Here is a 14097-nt window from a genome sequence, read left to right on the forward strand (position 1 = left end):
AGGGACTGGTTGCACCCCTAAACCCTGGGAGGGGCTGCCCACTGGTGGAGGCTTGCCTGTGGCTGGTTCCATGGGAGCTGGGGCATCACTGATTAAAAGGAAGTGTTTTACTTACTGGCTCAGTCTAAAGGGCTTCCACCTGGGAAGTCCTGCCCTCTCATTAGGGACATGCGTAGGGGCCGCTCATTTCTCAGCAGGGAAAAAAACCAGATTTAGGAATAGTTTCCTTAATCACGGTGGTCCAGGTAGCATGGAGGGCACAGCACAGGTCTCTATAACCATATGCCCCAAGGTAATGCCTCAGCATTTTGAAACAGGATAATGGCAGGTGATGACATTTTTGGATAACAGCTGGCCGGCCCTGTGCTGAGAAGAGGTGGCTACGGCTGCTGCCAGAGCCTGATTCTACTTGAACCCTCCCTCTGACGGGCAGTTGCTGTTCCTGGAGGGACAGAGGCTGAAAGAGATACAAAGTGACTTAGGGTGATTTAAAATACAAAGTCTTAGGCAGACCCCAAGTGTACTGAAATTCCTAGGGGATGGAACATGGAGTCCGCATTGTAACAAATACAGAAAATTCTTAAGCATGCCCAAGTTTTACCTCTACTACCCTAAGGATTCCGCTGCCTCTCAACCAACCCCTTCGCCTCTGGCCTCAGGAATGCCTGCACTGAGTGCAGGTGCACAGGACGCTGGTGAGTCACTTGTCTTGTTTCCTGCAGGGACCATGCCTGCCCCTGTGTGGGAGGGTAAGTCCACAGGCTGGCACTGAGGGAGGGTGAGGAAAGAACCGCCCAGCTGCAGGAGAGCCACAGCTCTGCTCTGTCACGAGAGGCAACAGTGCCTCTGACGTTAGCCAAAGCCCCCGAAGGGCCATGGGGCTCCTGGGAAGGTTTGTGGTGCCCGTGGCGTAGGGCAGACCTGTGCTTTAGTGGTCCCACCCCCACCTCATGACTGAAAAGAGGACACTGCTAGTTTCAACACTGACAGCAACTTTACTCCTCCTTTCCTATCAGCCACTAAAGCAAGGAGCTTCTGCAAAGGTGGGAAGTTCCAAGTCTCTGGGAAGTTGGGTTTTTTGATAAAAAAATAAAACAGTTGATTCTAAGATGTTGGATGGTTCTGCCTTCATCTATTTGCTTCCCTCTAATACGCCTCTCATGCTTGACAAAACTGCTCTGACTCATGGGATCTGGAATGCCATGAGTCTTAGCATTTACAGCAGTAAGTGGGAACAAGGCAGAGACAGAGAGAGACCGAGAGACAGAGACAGAGTGAGATAAGGGAAGGAAGGAGATGAAGAGAGAAGAGAAATTGACAGAAGATAAGAAATGAGGGACAAAGAAAGATGAGACAGATAAGAAAAAGAAAAGGAAAATAAAAGATAGGGAGAGGAAGGATGAAAGCTTTGAGAAATGGCCTGATGATAGAAGGGAAGCAAGGAGATAGGAGAGACAGTGAGACACAGAGACATGTAAGACATGGAGAAGACAGAGAGGTCAGAGAGAAAGTCAAGAGATGATGGAAGATAGGGGCCAGGTATCAGGATAAGAGACAGAAATGGGCAGACAAATGAGACAGACAGACATAAAAAGGAAGAATAGGAGGCACAGAGAGAGATCTATATATGCAAAGAGACAGAGAGAGACCCATCTGCGTGGCTGCCGGAGGCAAAAGGCAGCCTCCTTTGTTCTGAGCTGGCTGCCCCAGCCTCCCAACCCCTAACCACCCCCCACCGCCAGCTCTCCTGGGTGCTACAGGGAACCTTATTCCCCTCATTGGGCTCCTCCATGAAAGCACACGGCACTTTATTCTTCCATGTAAACAGTTGTATCTGAGGATAAGTGAGCTCCATAATTCATTTTAAATGCTCCTGTCTACAGAGCTATTCCTCTTCCAAGGCATCTCCTGATGGAGTCTTTACTGGGCTCTCCCATCCCTAGGCGGGTGTGGCTCTGTACGAGTTTTTCCTCTGCTTTAGTACAGGGATCTTCACAAGTTAATCTCCATCTCTGGAGCCCAGATTTACCATCAGGGAGGGACATGGACACGCTAGATTGGTTTACATTTATTATACCTGGGCTCTGGATGTATTGGTTAATTTCTAGTTTGTTACTCCCTAAGAAGTCTATACCCTCTTCTATTAAAATGAACGGTGGAAAGTGATTTTAGATGGTTGTTTGTGGTTTGCCAGCAAAGGCGTATCAAATGCACTAAACACACAGAACCTCAAAGCTCTTAAGATCTCTTCCACCTTTTTGAACAAAGTGAGCTGCCTTATCTCCAAGTTTATATCCATTAGCAGAGACATACTTAAGGAAATGTTTAAAACAGGGTTGTTTGAATTTATAGTTAGGTCTCTGAGCGGATGACAGATGTTACCCTGAAAGTCAGTGACCAACACACCTAATGTGCCCATTGTACCTTTTATAAAATCTTCCTCAATCCTCCATGTTGCTAGGAGATGGAGAAAATTACACACAGGCAAAGAAGAAAAGACGTCAGAGGGGTTAACAGGTACAAATCAACATAAGACTTGGATGTTTCTTGCATGTTGCTAAAGGCACATAAATTAATGCTTAGTGGTGCAAGTACTTACATCAGTGCCCAACATCATCAAGATGTGGTGAAAGAAAGAATCAAGCTCCTTCTCTTCTATGTAGCATTTTTCTAAATGCAACAAGAGATACATAAATAGTAGTCACTTCCATAGAATACTGTGTGACATTTATGATTTATCTAAATTGTCTTTTATCTCATACTCTGTAAAATCCCCATGGATATGATTTTTTACTGTTCCAATAACTAAGTGCCAACATCTAACCTCTAGAAGTCATGGGTTTGAAAAATAAATACATGTTCAGGAAATAATGCTCTGTCCTGGGTTTGTATGAATATTTGGAAAAGGAGAGCTATTAAATACATAACATGTTAATCCACAGGTAAACATGAGTTTTAGAAGAAAATCCAACCAAAGGATTTGGAAGCTTGGAAAAAATTTAACAGATGTAATGATCAAATCGTAGTTTGCAGAGTCAAAGCACATTTTAGGTATTTTCTTTAGGGTTGTTGAATTATTAATAAAGATAAAACACACATTAAGAAGTTCTGTCTTCTTTTCAGGTAGGTCTTTTGTGGGGTGGGGGTGGGTAGTGTCTTTTTGGAAGTTGATAAATTCATCCTCCCTTTAAAGAGCACATTAGGGAGGGCGGACCTCAGACCGTGCCATGTCAGCCACAAGCCTCAAATACATGTAATGATCTTTGTCATTTTACATGACTTATCATTTTAGATACACACACACACACACACACACACACACACACACACACACACACACACAGATTGGGAAGGGAGCGAGTCCCTCCCCCCAGCCTGAACTTACACAGACATCCACATGTATAATTCCAGTACACCTAACATCTGTGTGGTTTGAGCAATGTTGGAAGACAATTTTCCCAGCGAGGAAAAATGTACGGGAAGGGGAAACTCTCGGTCCTTTCATAGGGGCTGGAGCCACGTCTACACCTGTGTGTGCAGGTGGCTTGCTCCACTCACCATCAGTGTCAAAGCGCTGCCAGACCCGCCAGAAGCCCAGGGCGTCCAAGCGCCCCCGAGGCGATTCGCGGCCGCTGTCCATGGTGCTGACGCGAAGCTTAAGCTCCTTGCAGGCCAGGAACACCTGGTGACCGAGGCTCCTCCCTGACTCCCTCTCCTGAGCCGGCGCTCTCCTGTCTTCCGGGCTGGTGTGAGGGCACTGGCGAGGCGGCCGGTGGCGCCTTCGTGTCGCTACTGTCCCCAAGCCCCAGCTGTAGAGCCCGCCCTGCTTCTGGCGCCCGGGTCCCCGCCCCGCCCTGCGCGTCCTTCCATGCACCCCCTGGAGGCTCCCCCTTCTGCCTCCGCGTTGGGAGACAGGAGAGGCAAACTGCCTTTGTCTTTAACTTGTTTGCCGAACTCAGAGAAAACAATCCCCCATACATTTTGTGCCTCAAAGGGTTTTCTAGAGAGAGCTCCGCAATTAAAGTTTTGGAAGAGATGTCTGTGTTAGGACCCTTTGGACCTGATAACTTAGAAACATAGTGTGTGGGGAGGGTGGGGGTGAGGTAGGGAGGGGTGATGGTGGTAGTGGTAGGAGTTATGAGGAAGCAAGGAGACCGTCAACACAATTACTGACCCCTGAGTATTTAGGGCAGGTGTATAAGGACTTGCTACTAAATGGCGATTCTGCAGGGAGCCCATGCTTTAAAGCAGAGTAGGAGGATGTAGGGGAAGCCTAAGCCATCCCATGCTCTGCTGGGGAAAGAGAGTCAGGGGAGACATGGTGGCAGAGTTTTTAGGTAGAAGACTTAGATGATTGTGTTTGGCTCCTACCTCTCTCACTAAAACCAAATGACAAACCAAATGACAAATCTGATCTAAGGATCAGAACTGTCTAACACCTGACTGGTTGCTTTGTGAAATAGTGAACTGATGGGCACTGATGGCTTCCAACCTTGGGCTTTGAACCATTTGTTGAGGAATCTATAGAAGAAGCTCGAGTGCGAAGAGAGTTAGACAAGATACAGATATTCTTTATGACTGTGACCCTGATACTAGCATTCAAATTTAGTTTGTAAAAGCGCATGTACATAAGCCATCCAAACTATAGTAGGAAACAGAACATGACACTCTTGGATAGATAGTACAGAGTTAGGACTCCAGCTCCAGCACTTGCTGGCTTTGTGACCTGGGCTGTTAGTTTTCATCTCTCTTGAGACTCTGCTTCTCATCTATAAAATGGGGATTATAATATCTGCTTTGGGGTGTTGTTCATAGGAATGTACAACATATTATAACTGCTATGGTCTTAATAGAAAATAAGAAACTGTCACAACCGGGGTGCCTGGGTGGCTCAGTTGGTTGAGCAACTGGCTTTGGCTCAGGTCATGATCTCACGGTTCCTGGGTTTGAGCCCCACATCAGGCTCTATGCTGACAGCTAGCTCAGAGCCTGGAGCCTGCTTCAGATTCTGTGTCTCCCTCTCTCTCTCTGACCCTCCCCTGCTTGCACTATCTCTCTGTCCCTCAAAAATAAATTTAAAAAAATAAAAAAACAAAAGAAACTGTCACAACCAAGAGGAGCCTAAGAAGACATCATAATTAACTTTGACATCATATCCTGGGTATGGTTCTGGGACAGAAAAAAAGGACATTGGGCAAAACTAAGAAAATTTTTATCAAATATGGATGTTAATTAGTAATAATGAACAAAAAATAGTTTAGAAGCAAACAAGCTGGGTTTAAGGTCCAGCTTTGCCTCTTACTTTGCCTCTTACTAGCTGTGATATTGGGCAAGTTACCCAAAAGAAATCTCACTTTCTTTACTTGTAAAATGAGGGTAGTTGAAGCACTTGCCTTGTTGTCCTAAAGGTAAAATGAAAAAAAAAAAAACCCATACATTTCTTACCACAGTAAACACTCAATGCAGTTATCTACTAAAATCATAAATCCCCAAACATACACATTTAGATGATGGTGAAATAAATGGCAGGATTTTTGGTAATGTGGCTTAAGTTAAAAGAAGAAAAACATCTCATCACTTCTAGGGAAAGTGTTGGGCACAAATATTGGAAAACATAGCAGGAAGAGAGGGCAAGGGGCTCAGGAGTTGTCACAGGTGGCCCTGGGTAATTATGAATACAGTGTTGGGGCGCCTGGGTGGCTCAATTGGTTAAGTGTCCGACTTCAGCTCAGGTCATGATCTCACAGTTCTGTGAGATGGGGGTCTGTGCCAACAGCTCAGAGCCTGAAGCCTGCTTCGGATTCTGTGTGTGTGTGTGTGTGTGTGTGTCTCAAAAATAAACATTAAAAAGTTTTTTTAAATTATTAGTACAGAGCGTTTGCTCCAGACAATTTAAATTAAAATCTCTGTGAAAGGGGCTACATTGATCCATAAGTTATTTTATTTCGGGTTATAATTTATTTTGGGTCCATTCTAGCTACTTTGTATTTGCTTTACTCCGAGTTTTCTGCTTGGACAGGGAAGGTCTCCGGTAAATCACCCCTGGCTCCTTCTACCACGACTCCCCGACTCCATCTCCAGGTGGGGGAACCTCTGAGGTGAGACAGTCATGTAGGTGATGTCTGCTGAGCCAGTATTTTAAAATACTTTCTCAGTGGCTCTCTTCTTTGTCAAGGGTTGGGCTAGTTTCCTCCCAAGGAAATTTCTGTGTGAGAGAATGCAATTTACCTGAACAGTATCTACCTAGCGCTCATGATAGAAAATGAAAAGTTATCATCTGGAAATTACAATTCCCACAGAGTGCCACATGCCAGGCTCCTGGAAATTGTTTCCATAGAGTTCCGTTTGTTCTCCTGTTCGCAGACTACAGTCCATGTAGCTGTATTTCTTCCCTCCTTCCTTTAGGTGTAAAAAACGTCTTTAAAGATTAAAAAAAACCTTTAAAAATTATAATAGTTTGCACTACTATGCTTACTGTGGAAAGTTTTAAAATAGAATTACAAGCAGAAAAATGAAAATCGTCCATGGGTCTCCCTCTTCCCCATTCCAGAGATAAACATTCACATCATTAGTGAATATCCTTCTAAATTTTCCTATGCATAGAAAGATGTGTTTTACTTTATAGAATTGGGTCATCTATATGCATGCTTTTGTAACTTGCCCTTATGTTCTGAGCAGTGTGTGTGTGTGTGTGTGTGTGTGTGTGCATGAGAGAGAGAGAGAGAAAGAGAGAGAGAGAGAGAGAGAGAGAGAGAGAGAGAGAGAGAGAGAGAGAGAGAGAGAGAGAGAGAGAGAGAGAGGCAGAGAGGCTTCAAAATCAAGATTTCTGTGTATGCAACAAAGCCCATCATAAAGACTTTCCATCACTGTTTAACAACCACCCTATATTAGACCTTGATTATTACTTCTGACATTTGCCTTATTTTTCCTTTTTCCATTATTTATCAGAGAATGAGATCATTTTCCAAGTTGGTGAGTTCATACAGATTAGCCTTCCTGACTGATTTTGACACTGTATCCAAAATTTTAAAAAGTTTTTTTAATGTTCACTTTGAGAGAGAGAGAGAGAGAGAGAGAGAGAGAGAGAGAGAGAGAACAAGCAGGGGAGGGGCAGAGAGAAAGGGAGACACAGAATTCGAGGCTGGCTCCAGGATTCGAGCTGTCAGCACAGAGCCCAACGCGGGGCTTGAACCCATGAGCCACGAGATTATGACCTGAGCTGAAGTAGGATGCTTAACTGACTGAACCACCCAGGTGCCCCTGCACCGGTAATTTTTTAAAGCTCTCCTAGGCATAATATTAGAACCACTGACTACCCCTTTGTCTATTATATATTTTGGTCATTTTATGATTTGGATATGGCTTCTCTGAAAGACAATATGAAAAATGAAAAAACTTCTTAGAATTTACACTTATAAGTCACTCTGATAAGTTGTAACTGGTGGCAGAGACTAAGGTCTGCGTGCACTATTCTTTTTCATCCATGCTGATTTCATTTTTTCCTGCAGTCATTTCCTGCTTTTCTCATTAGCATAGCTAATTGATGGTTAGTTATACAAGAGACATCAGTGGTCTATAATTTGAAGCATTGCTAATTAACTCTGATGCATGCATTCAACTCAGATTTAGAACCTCTGCTTCTTTTTACCAACTCAAAATGAAATTTCTAGTTGGAAATATAAACAGTGTTTTCTTTAGCATTATCATCTGATATTTATTGAACATTCAGGCATGGTGGACCCCTCATAGACTGATAGAAAACCTTAGGATTTAAAGAGATTGCTTTGGTTTAGTGGCACACCAGCTCCAAAGGGCAAAGGAAAGAAACATTCCCAAGGGCAATCATGGGGGTGATATATGTGTTAAGAAACTGGGTTGTGACAGTGTCTTACAACCACATACACGTAATAAATGTCCTCAAACTGTACACTTGAGGGAGGTGAATTTTAGTTGATGACACCTCAGTACAGCTGTCAAGACGTCATTCAAGAAGTAGATTTGGCTCAACTGAATAGATATTTGTTGACTGTCCACCAAACGCCAGGCACCGAGCAAGACTTCCAAGGGCAGTGGGCAGCGGGGAGTCGGCACTAAACTGAAGCAGGAGACATGAAGTTTGGGGCCCAGGAAGTAGGAGCTCGGGGAAGAGTACTGGAGAGAAACACACATGGAGTGCGTGACTTACTCACTGATGAATTTTCTGCAAAACATGAATTCTCGCAATTTAATAGCATATTAGTCAGTGATATGTTTTATGCTTATAAATGGCACGAATACAAGTGAACTTTCATATAATAAAGCATAAGATCCAGTTAACTACTTAAAATGATAAACCCTTCTGTGATGACCCAGTGATCATTGAAACTTACTTGCCCTTCTGGGATCCCCTAGACCTCATCTTCAGCTCAGGCTGCTCGCGGCCAGCCGTTTCTCTGGTCAGCACTGCATACGTCATGTCCTGTGTTCTATCTACGGCCCCGTCGAGGGTGACACAGCTTGTGCCCCCTCATATCTAACTCGGCGCTCCCCCAGAGGACACTGGGCAGTGGAGGCATATCCCGTCTCTCCGTGTGGACCGTGGCTTCTCCATGATGCTCAGTGTCTAGGTAACAAATGACTCTCAAAGGTAGAAAACAGTGGCCATTTATTTGCCTACAGTTGTGCAGTTTGGCCGTGGGCTTGGCACAGGAGGGTTATTGCTGCTTCTGTTGACACTGGCTGGAACAGTCCATAGAATAGTGTCCCTTACAGGGCTGGCCGTCAGGACTGTCTGCTGGCTGGGAGCCCAGCTGGGGCTGTCCACAGGGAAGCTTCGAGTTCTCGTCCATGTGGCTCGCTTGGGTTTCCCATAGCACAGAAGCTGGGTTCCAAGCGGGAGCGTCCTAAGAAACGAAGATAGCAGCTGCACGTCTCCAGGAGCCCGGCCTCAGAAGCCACACTGCGTCACTACGGCCACATTCTGTGTCCAAGCAGGGTGCAGGTCTCGCCTTGCAACGGAAGCCTTGAGGAACTTTAGAAGCCACCCTTAGTCCTCTGTGATGATGGTCTTTCTGACTCTCAAAATACGCTTGCTCTTTGAAAAATAAATTCCTATTTCTGTCTTGTGGATTCTCTTCGTTTTTAAATATTTACATATCTCTGTCATCATTAAACCCCCATGGGATTGTTCCATTATCACTGGTGGTGAGTTTTCTCGTTGCTCTGTCATTTCTGCCTAGGAGCTCATCTCTGGGGATGCCGAGCAGACCTGCAGGCTGGCCGAGGCCGTCCTGAAGTGTGGACAGCCGGGCCTCCACCGGCCACTGGCAGCTTCTCTTCAGATTTAGACTCGTAGCTGAACACTGCAATGAGTCATTCGAAAAGGTAGCAGTGATGTCTTCTCAGGTTGGAAGAAGGTCATTCCATTAGGACGAGGAAACCGGTGACATGAATTATTCTGGGAAATAATGTGGCAGGGGCGCCTGACCCTAGGGCCTCAGTTGGTTCAGTGAGGGACTCTTGATTTCAGCAAAGGTCACAGTCTCAGAGTCGTGAGATCAAGCCCCGCATCAGGGTGTGTGCTGACTGTGGAGCCTGCTTGGGATTCTCTCCCTGCCTCTCTCTCTCTCCCTCTCTTCTCTGCCCCTCCCCTAATCTCTCTCAAAAATAAAAAAAAAATGAAACATTAAAAAAATAATGTTGCGGCCACCATCTGATATAAGGGGCAGACGTTGGTCTCAGTTTGCCATTTATCTGTTGACTCTGTGTCGAAGACGCGCAGCCCTCGCCTTGCTCTGCATGGTCACGTACGACACCCACATGTTGTTATCAAGAGTCGGAGTGGTCACAACTGTCTTTCGTGTCTTCCGGTTTGCCGAGAAAGGGCGATTTTAGTCATCCAGATGCTTCTCCTCAGGGGCTCGGCTGTCACTTCCCGCCCCCCCGCAATCCCCCTCCCCCCGCCAGTTACAGATTCTACACAACGTCGTGGTTTTGTCACTTCTTCCCTCGTTGGTCTGCCCCGGCTGTGCCCATCCTGCCTGACAGGAATCAGACTTACCACGCGTTTCCCAAGTCGAGGCTCCGTGAGAACAGACCTTTTGCTCCAGGAAAGAACCAAGTCAAGGGGACAGGGACGCCGCCATCTAGCCCGGCACTTCAGCCGGCTGATGGTACTCCCACATTCCCTGCAGCCCATTCCTTCGTCTCTGCTTCCCGCAGGGTCCTCATCAGCCGGCCAGTGGAGGGGGGGGGCCGTGGGAGGGGAGGGAATGTGCTGGAAGTCCCTCTGGTGCCCCGGCTGTGCCCCTGGGAAGGGGTGCGGTCTGCTTTGTCTGGGCCTTGGGCTAAAGGACAAATGTGGTCCTTTTCACAGAGATGTAGGCCAGCACCGCTCCCCGGGATCGAGGCATCCACGAGTTAAAAGCCACAGATCCAGGGAAATGAGCACATTTTGGTGCCTACTGCTGTGCTCTGAGCTTCACCCCTTCGGGGACCCACCGGAGGGCAGCGATGTATTCAGGAACCTTAATGTGTCCGTAGTCTTGCAGCCACACGGTTGCCCCTCTGGCCCGGCTTGGGATTTGCTCACTCCTGACAGTTTGCTCTGCTCCGAACGCAGACGGCCCTCCAGCCCCTCCCGCTGGGCCGGCCTCCGTGTCTCTGCGAACTTCTCTTTCAGGAGCCAGAAACCTTTGTAAAGGACAGTAAATATCTCAGGCTTTCTGGACCCACAGATCTCTGTCGCAACCACGGCTCATCCTAGGCGATGTCTACACTAGCGGGTGCTGCCGGGCTTGGCTGCTGGGCAACAGTGCACCAACCCCTTTTCTCAATGAAGGGAGAAAGCGCCTGACTGGTTCCGTGGGTCAGAGGTTCAACCCGACCCGGTCATTTAGGGAAGGGAATCTGGAGCTGGCCCCTTGGATGCCTGAGGCCAGGAGGAGAGATGGACCTTCCTAGCAGAGTGGCTCAATTTTGTTCTCTGGGAACCGGGGCAGAGGGAGTGTGCACGTCTTGCTTCCAGACTTCAGTATGATTATGGATGCAGAAACTCTCCGAAATGCTGGACCACTGGGCTTGCATTAGACGCCACTGGAGACCTGAGCGGTCCCCGTTCTGAAATGCCCGGATTCCCATGATAGGGGCCCAGACCCAGGCTTTCACACGTCCTTAGATGCGGCGGGCCCACCACGGCTCCCCAGACCCACCCCAGACCCGCCCCGAGGCAGCGAGGCGCTGAGCCCATCCCGGTTAACGCCTCCAGCGGTCCAGCCTCGGGAAGCAGGCCTCCGTTGCCTTGTTTTCATGTGTCACACCTTCTGGTGTCACCTAAGCACAAACCAGTAAAGGTTCTACTTTAACAAAACACCTTGCCCTGCTCCGGCCTCTGCCATCCTTCAGTCGGGGCTGGGCGGAAGGAGCTGAGGCCGAGGGCATCTGGGATCCGGTAACAAAAGGCAGCACTTTTACGTACTGACTGACACATCGAAAGGTCCTTTATGTGGCTTGCTGCACTTTGAGAAAGACGCAGCAGATGCCGGATGGAGTCAGAGAAGAAAAAACAAGTGCGGTCCAGAACAGAAGGCTTTGCACCCCCGAATGTGCAGCAAACCCCCAGCAAGTGTCATAAGCCTGGTGCGTGTCACAGAGGAGGGACCTGGGAGCCGCGATGCGGTCACCACATCCGAAGAGGCTCTTCGGAAGAGATCTTTGGGAGCTAACAGGACTTGGACGACTCTGAGGGATGATTAAAAGTCTCTGCAGAGCGGGAGGAAGAGAGCAGAAGGCTTTCCTCAGAGGGGCTCACCAGTTACACACTTGCGTGATTACGCTCTTTTCCCAATTCTAGTCGAAGAGCACTTTTTCCCTGCTCGTTCTGGAAGCTCTCAGGAGGGCTCAGAAAGGCACGAGATCAAGGTGGTGGAAAGAGGAGCCATATTTGCTGAGGACCTACTGCGTGCTGGGTGCCCCCTACACGATCTCGTGAATCCCTGCAGACGTCCTGTGGAGTAGATATTACCCTTACTTTCTGAGATGAGCAGACCAGAAGGGAGAGCATTTCAGTAACGTCCCTAAGATGAGGGGCAGGGGGCACAGCTGGAGCCCCACAGCAGAACTCACCCCCTTCCCGCAGGCCGCACAAAACGTGTACACAAGTGAGTGCTCATGGGAGCGCTGCTCACAATAGCTAAAAGGTGGAAAAAAGTCCAAGTATCTGACAACAGAGGAAGGGATAATTAACGTGTAGCGTGTGCACGCAGAGGGGTATCAGTGAGTTCCTGGCTGAACGTGGAGAACAGTAGGTGAAACTAAAGAAGCCGATCGTGGGGCGCTTGGTGGCTCACTTGGTTGAGCATCCGACTTTGGCTCAGGTCATGATCTCCTAGTTCATGAGTTAGAGCCCTGAGTCAGGCTCTGCGCTGACAGCTCAGAGCCTGGAACCTGCTTCTGATTCCGAGTCTCCCTGTCTCTCTCTGCTCCTCCCCTGCTCATGCTCTCTCTCTCTCTAAAGGAAACAAACATTAAAAAAAAGAAACAGAAGAAGCTGGTCGCAAAGGCCAATACGCTGTGTGATTCCATCGGTGTGAAATGTCCAGAACAGGGAAATCCATAGAGACAGGAGATTAGCGATTACGTAGGGCTGGGCAGGGGGGTGGGGGGGGGGGGGGGGGGGGGGGGGGGGGGGGGGGGGGGGAGGTTGGGCCTGATTTCTTCTGGGGGTGATGAAAATTTTCTAAAGTGTATTCTGGTGTTGGATGCACAACTCTGTAAATGTACTGAAAATGACAGAATCGTTTACCTGAGTTTGCCTGAGGGGCTTTGGCGTGGGTCTGACGTTCGTCAGGCTTGAGGCATCCAGGGCCCCCACTCAGACACTGTGGCGCTCACAGTAGGACCAGAGTCCCTGTCATCCAAGTGCACCAATTACTAGTCCTGAGCATGTCGTAGCTGGCGGCCACTGTGCTCACTTCTTTCCATCAATTCTTATTCCATTTTCTCAAAACCCTTAAGAGGTAGAGAAGTAATCATTACCCCCAGTTTCTGATGGAAACACGCATGTGTGGACTTCAGTAAGTTGGGGGAGGCTGGACGGCGCTGAGTGGGGTGGGGGGGCACAGGGGGTCAGCACTTTGCGTCAGTGTGGCCCCCTCCCCTCTCCCTGCCGCCCCTCGTCCCCTTACACCCTGCGTGTTCAGGGCCGGCCACACCCACATTATCCCACAGTGGCCTCGTGGGCAGGGAGGGCAAGCTCGGTGGCCGGACCAGGCCGCGTGGACCCTGCTGAGAGCAGGTGGTGGAGCTATGGGGCACGGAGCTGTCCTGATGCCCCGCGTTGCCCTGGACGCCTTCCGTCTGTGCAGGAAAAGCCCCCGCTTACTCCCGGCCCGGACCTGTGCGGTCACTGTGCAGCCAACGGCCGGAGCCACGGCGCCCATGGCTCCCACTCGTGGTGCTGTCCCCCCACATGCTGTCCTGCTCACCTCCTGACCCTGGGGCGAGGGCTCAAAAGTCCGGAGGGGAAACTCCCCACTCTGTGCTTCAGTGTTTAACGTGACAGTGCACATTTGCAAGGTTCCCTCCAGGTCTCCATAGAGGGCACTTTGTGAAACAATCCAGGCTTTGCACACGGCAGGTGTCCAGACCTGATCACAAAGGAGGATGCTGAGGCTCCTGGGAGGGGGTGGGGGGTGGGGGTAGGGGGGCGTGGGGGGGGGTTGCCACCCGCAGGCTTGGGAGGGACATGTTAGCCAATCAGTCCTGCTTCTCCGCGTGGGATTGATGTCCGAGCTCCATCAGCGCCGTGCCCGCCTGGTCGCTCTGAGCACTTTCTCTTCACTCGCTCTGCTTCCACGCTGCTTTCTAGAGCTCTGAACTAGGAAGCAGGAGACGGGACAGGCCATTCCCTTCACAGGATGGCATTTGTGGTGAGGGACTGCCTGGGTCACCACCCCTGTGATCTGGGGAAAGTCACTCAACTTCTCTGAGGGTCAAATTCCTTATTTTTTAAAAAAAATTTTTTTTCCTTTGTATTTAGATCTCAAAAAAATTTTTTTAAGGTTTATTTTATTTTTGAGAGAGAGAGACAGTTCTAGCCAGGGAGGGGTAGAAAGAGAG

The 14097-nt window shown here is 48.6% G+C and overlaps 1 protein-coding gene across 1 annotated transcript in view; it reads right to left on the minus strand.

Moving 5' to 3' along the window:
* SCGN (secretagogin, EF-hand calcium binding protein) overlaps positions 1-3690 on the minus strand; it is a 35819-nt gene extending 32129 nt beyond the window's left edge. Inside the window, exons 1-2 of the mRNA XM_029945220.1 lie at positions 3559-3690; positions 2600-2670 (exon numbers count right to left, since the gene is read on the minus strand). Of these exons, the coding sequence (XP_029801080.1) occupies positions 2600-2670; positions 3559-3640 (153 nt within the window). The 5' untranslated portion in view covers positions 3641-3690. The remainder of the gene's footprint in view (positions 1-2599; positions 2671-3558) is intronic.
* Between the last annotated feature and the right edge of the window lie 10407 nt (positions 3691-14097).

The sequence above is a fragment of the Suricata suricatta genome, chromosome 7 (genome assembly GCF_006229205.1).
Source record: "Suricata suricatta isolate VVHF042 chromosome 7, meerkat_22Aug2017_6uvM2_HiC, whole genome shotgun sequence".
In the NCBI taxonomy this organism is placed as follows: Eukaryota; Metazoa; Chordata; class Mammalia; order Carnivora; family Herpestidae; genus Suricata; species Suricata suricatta.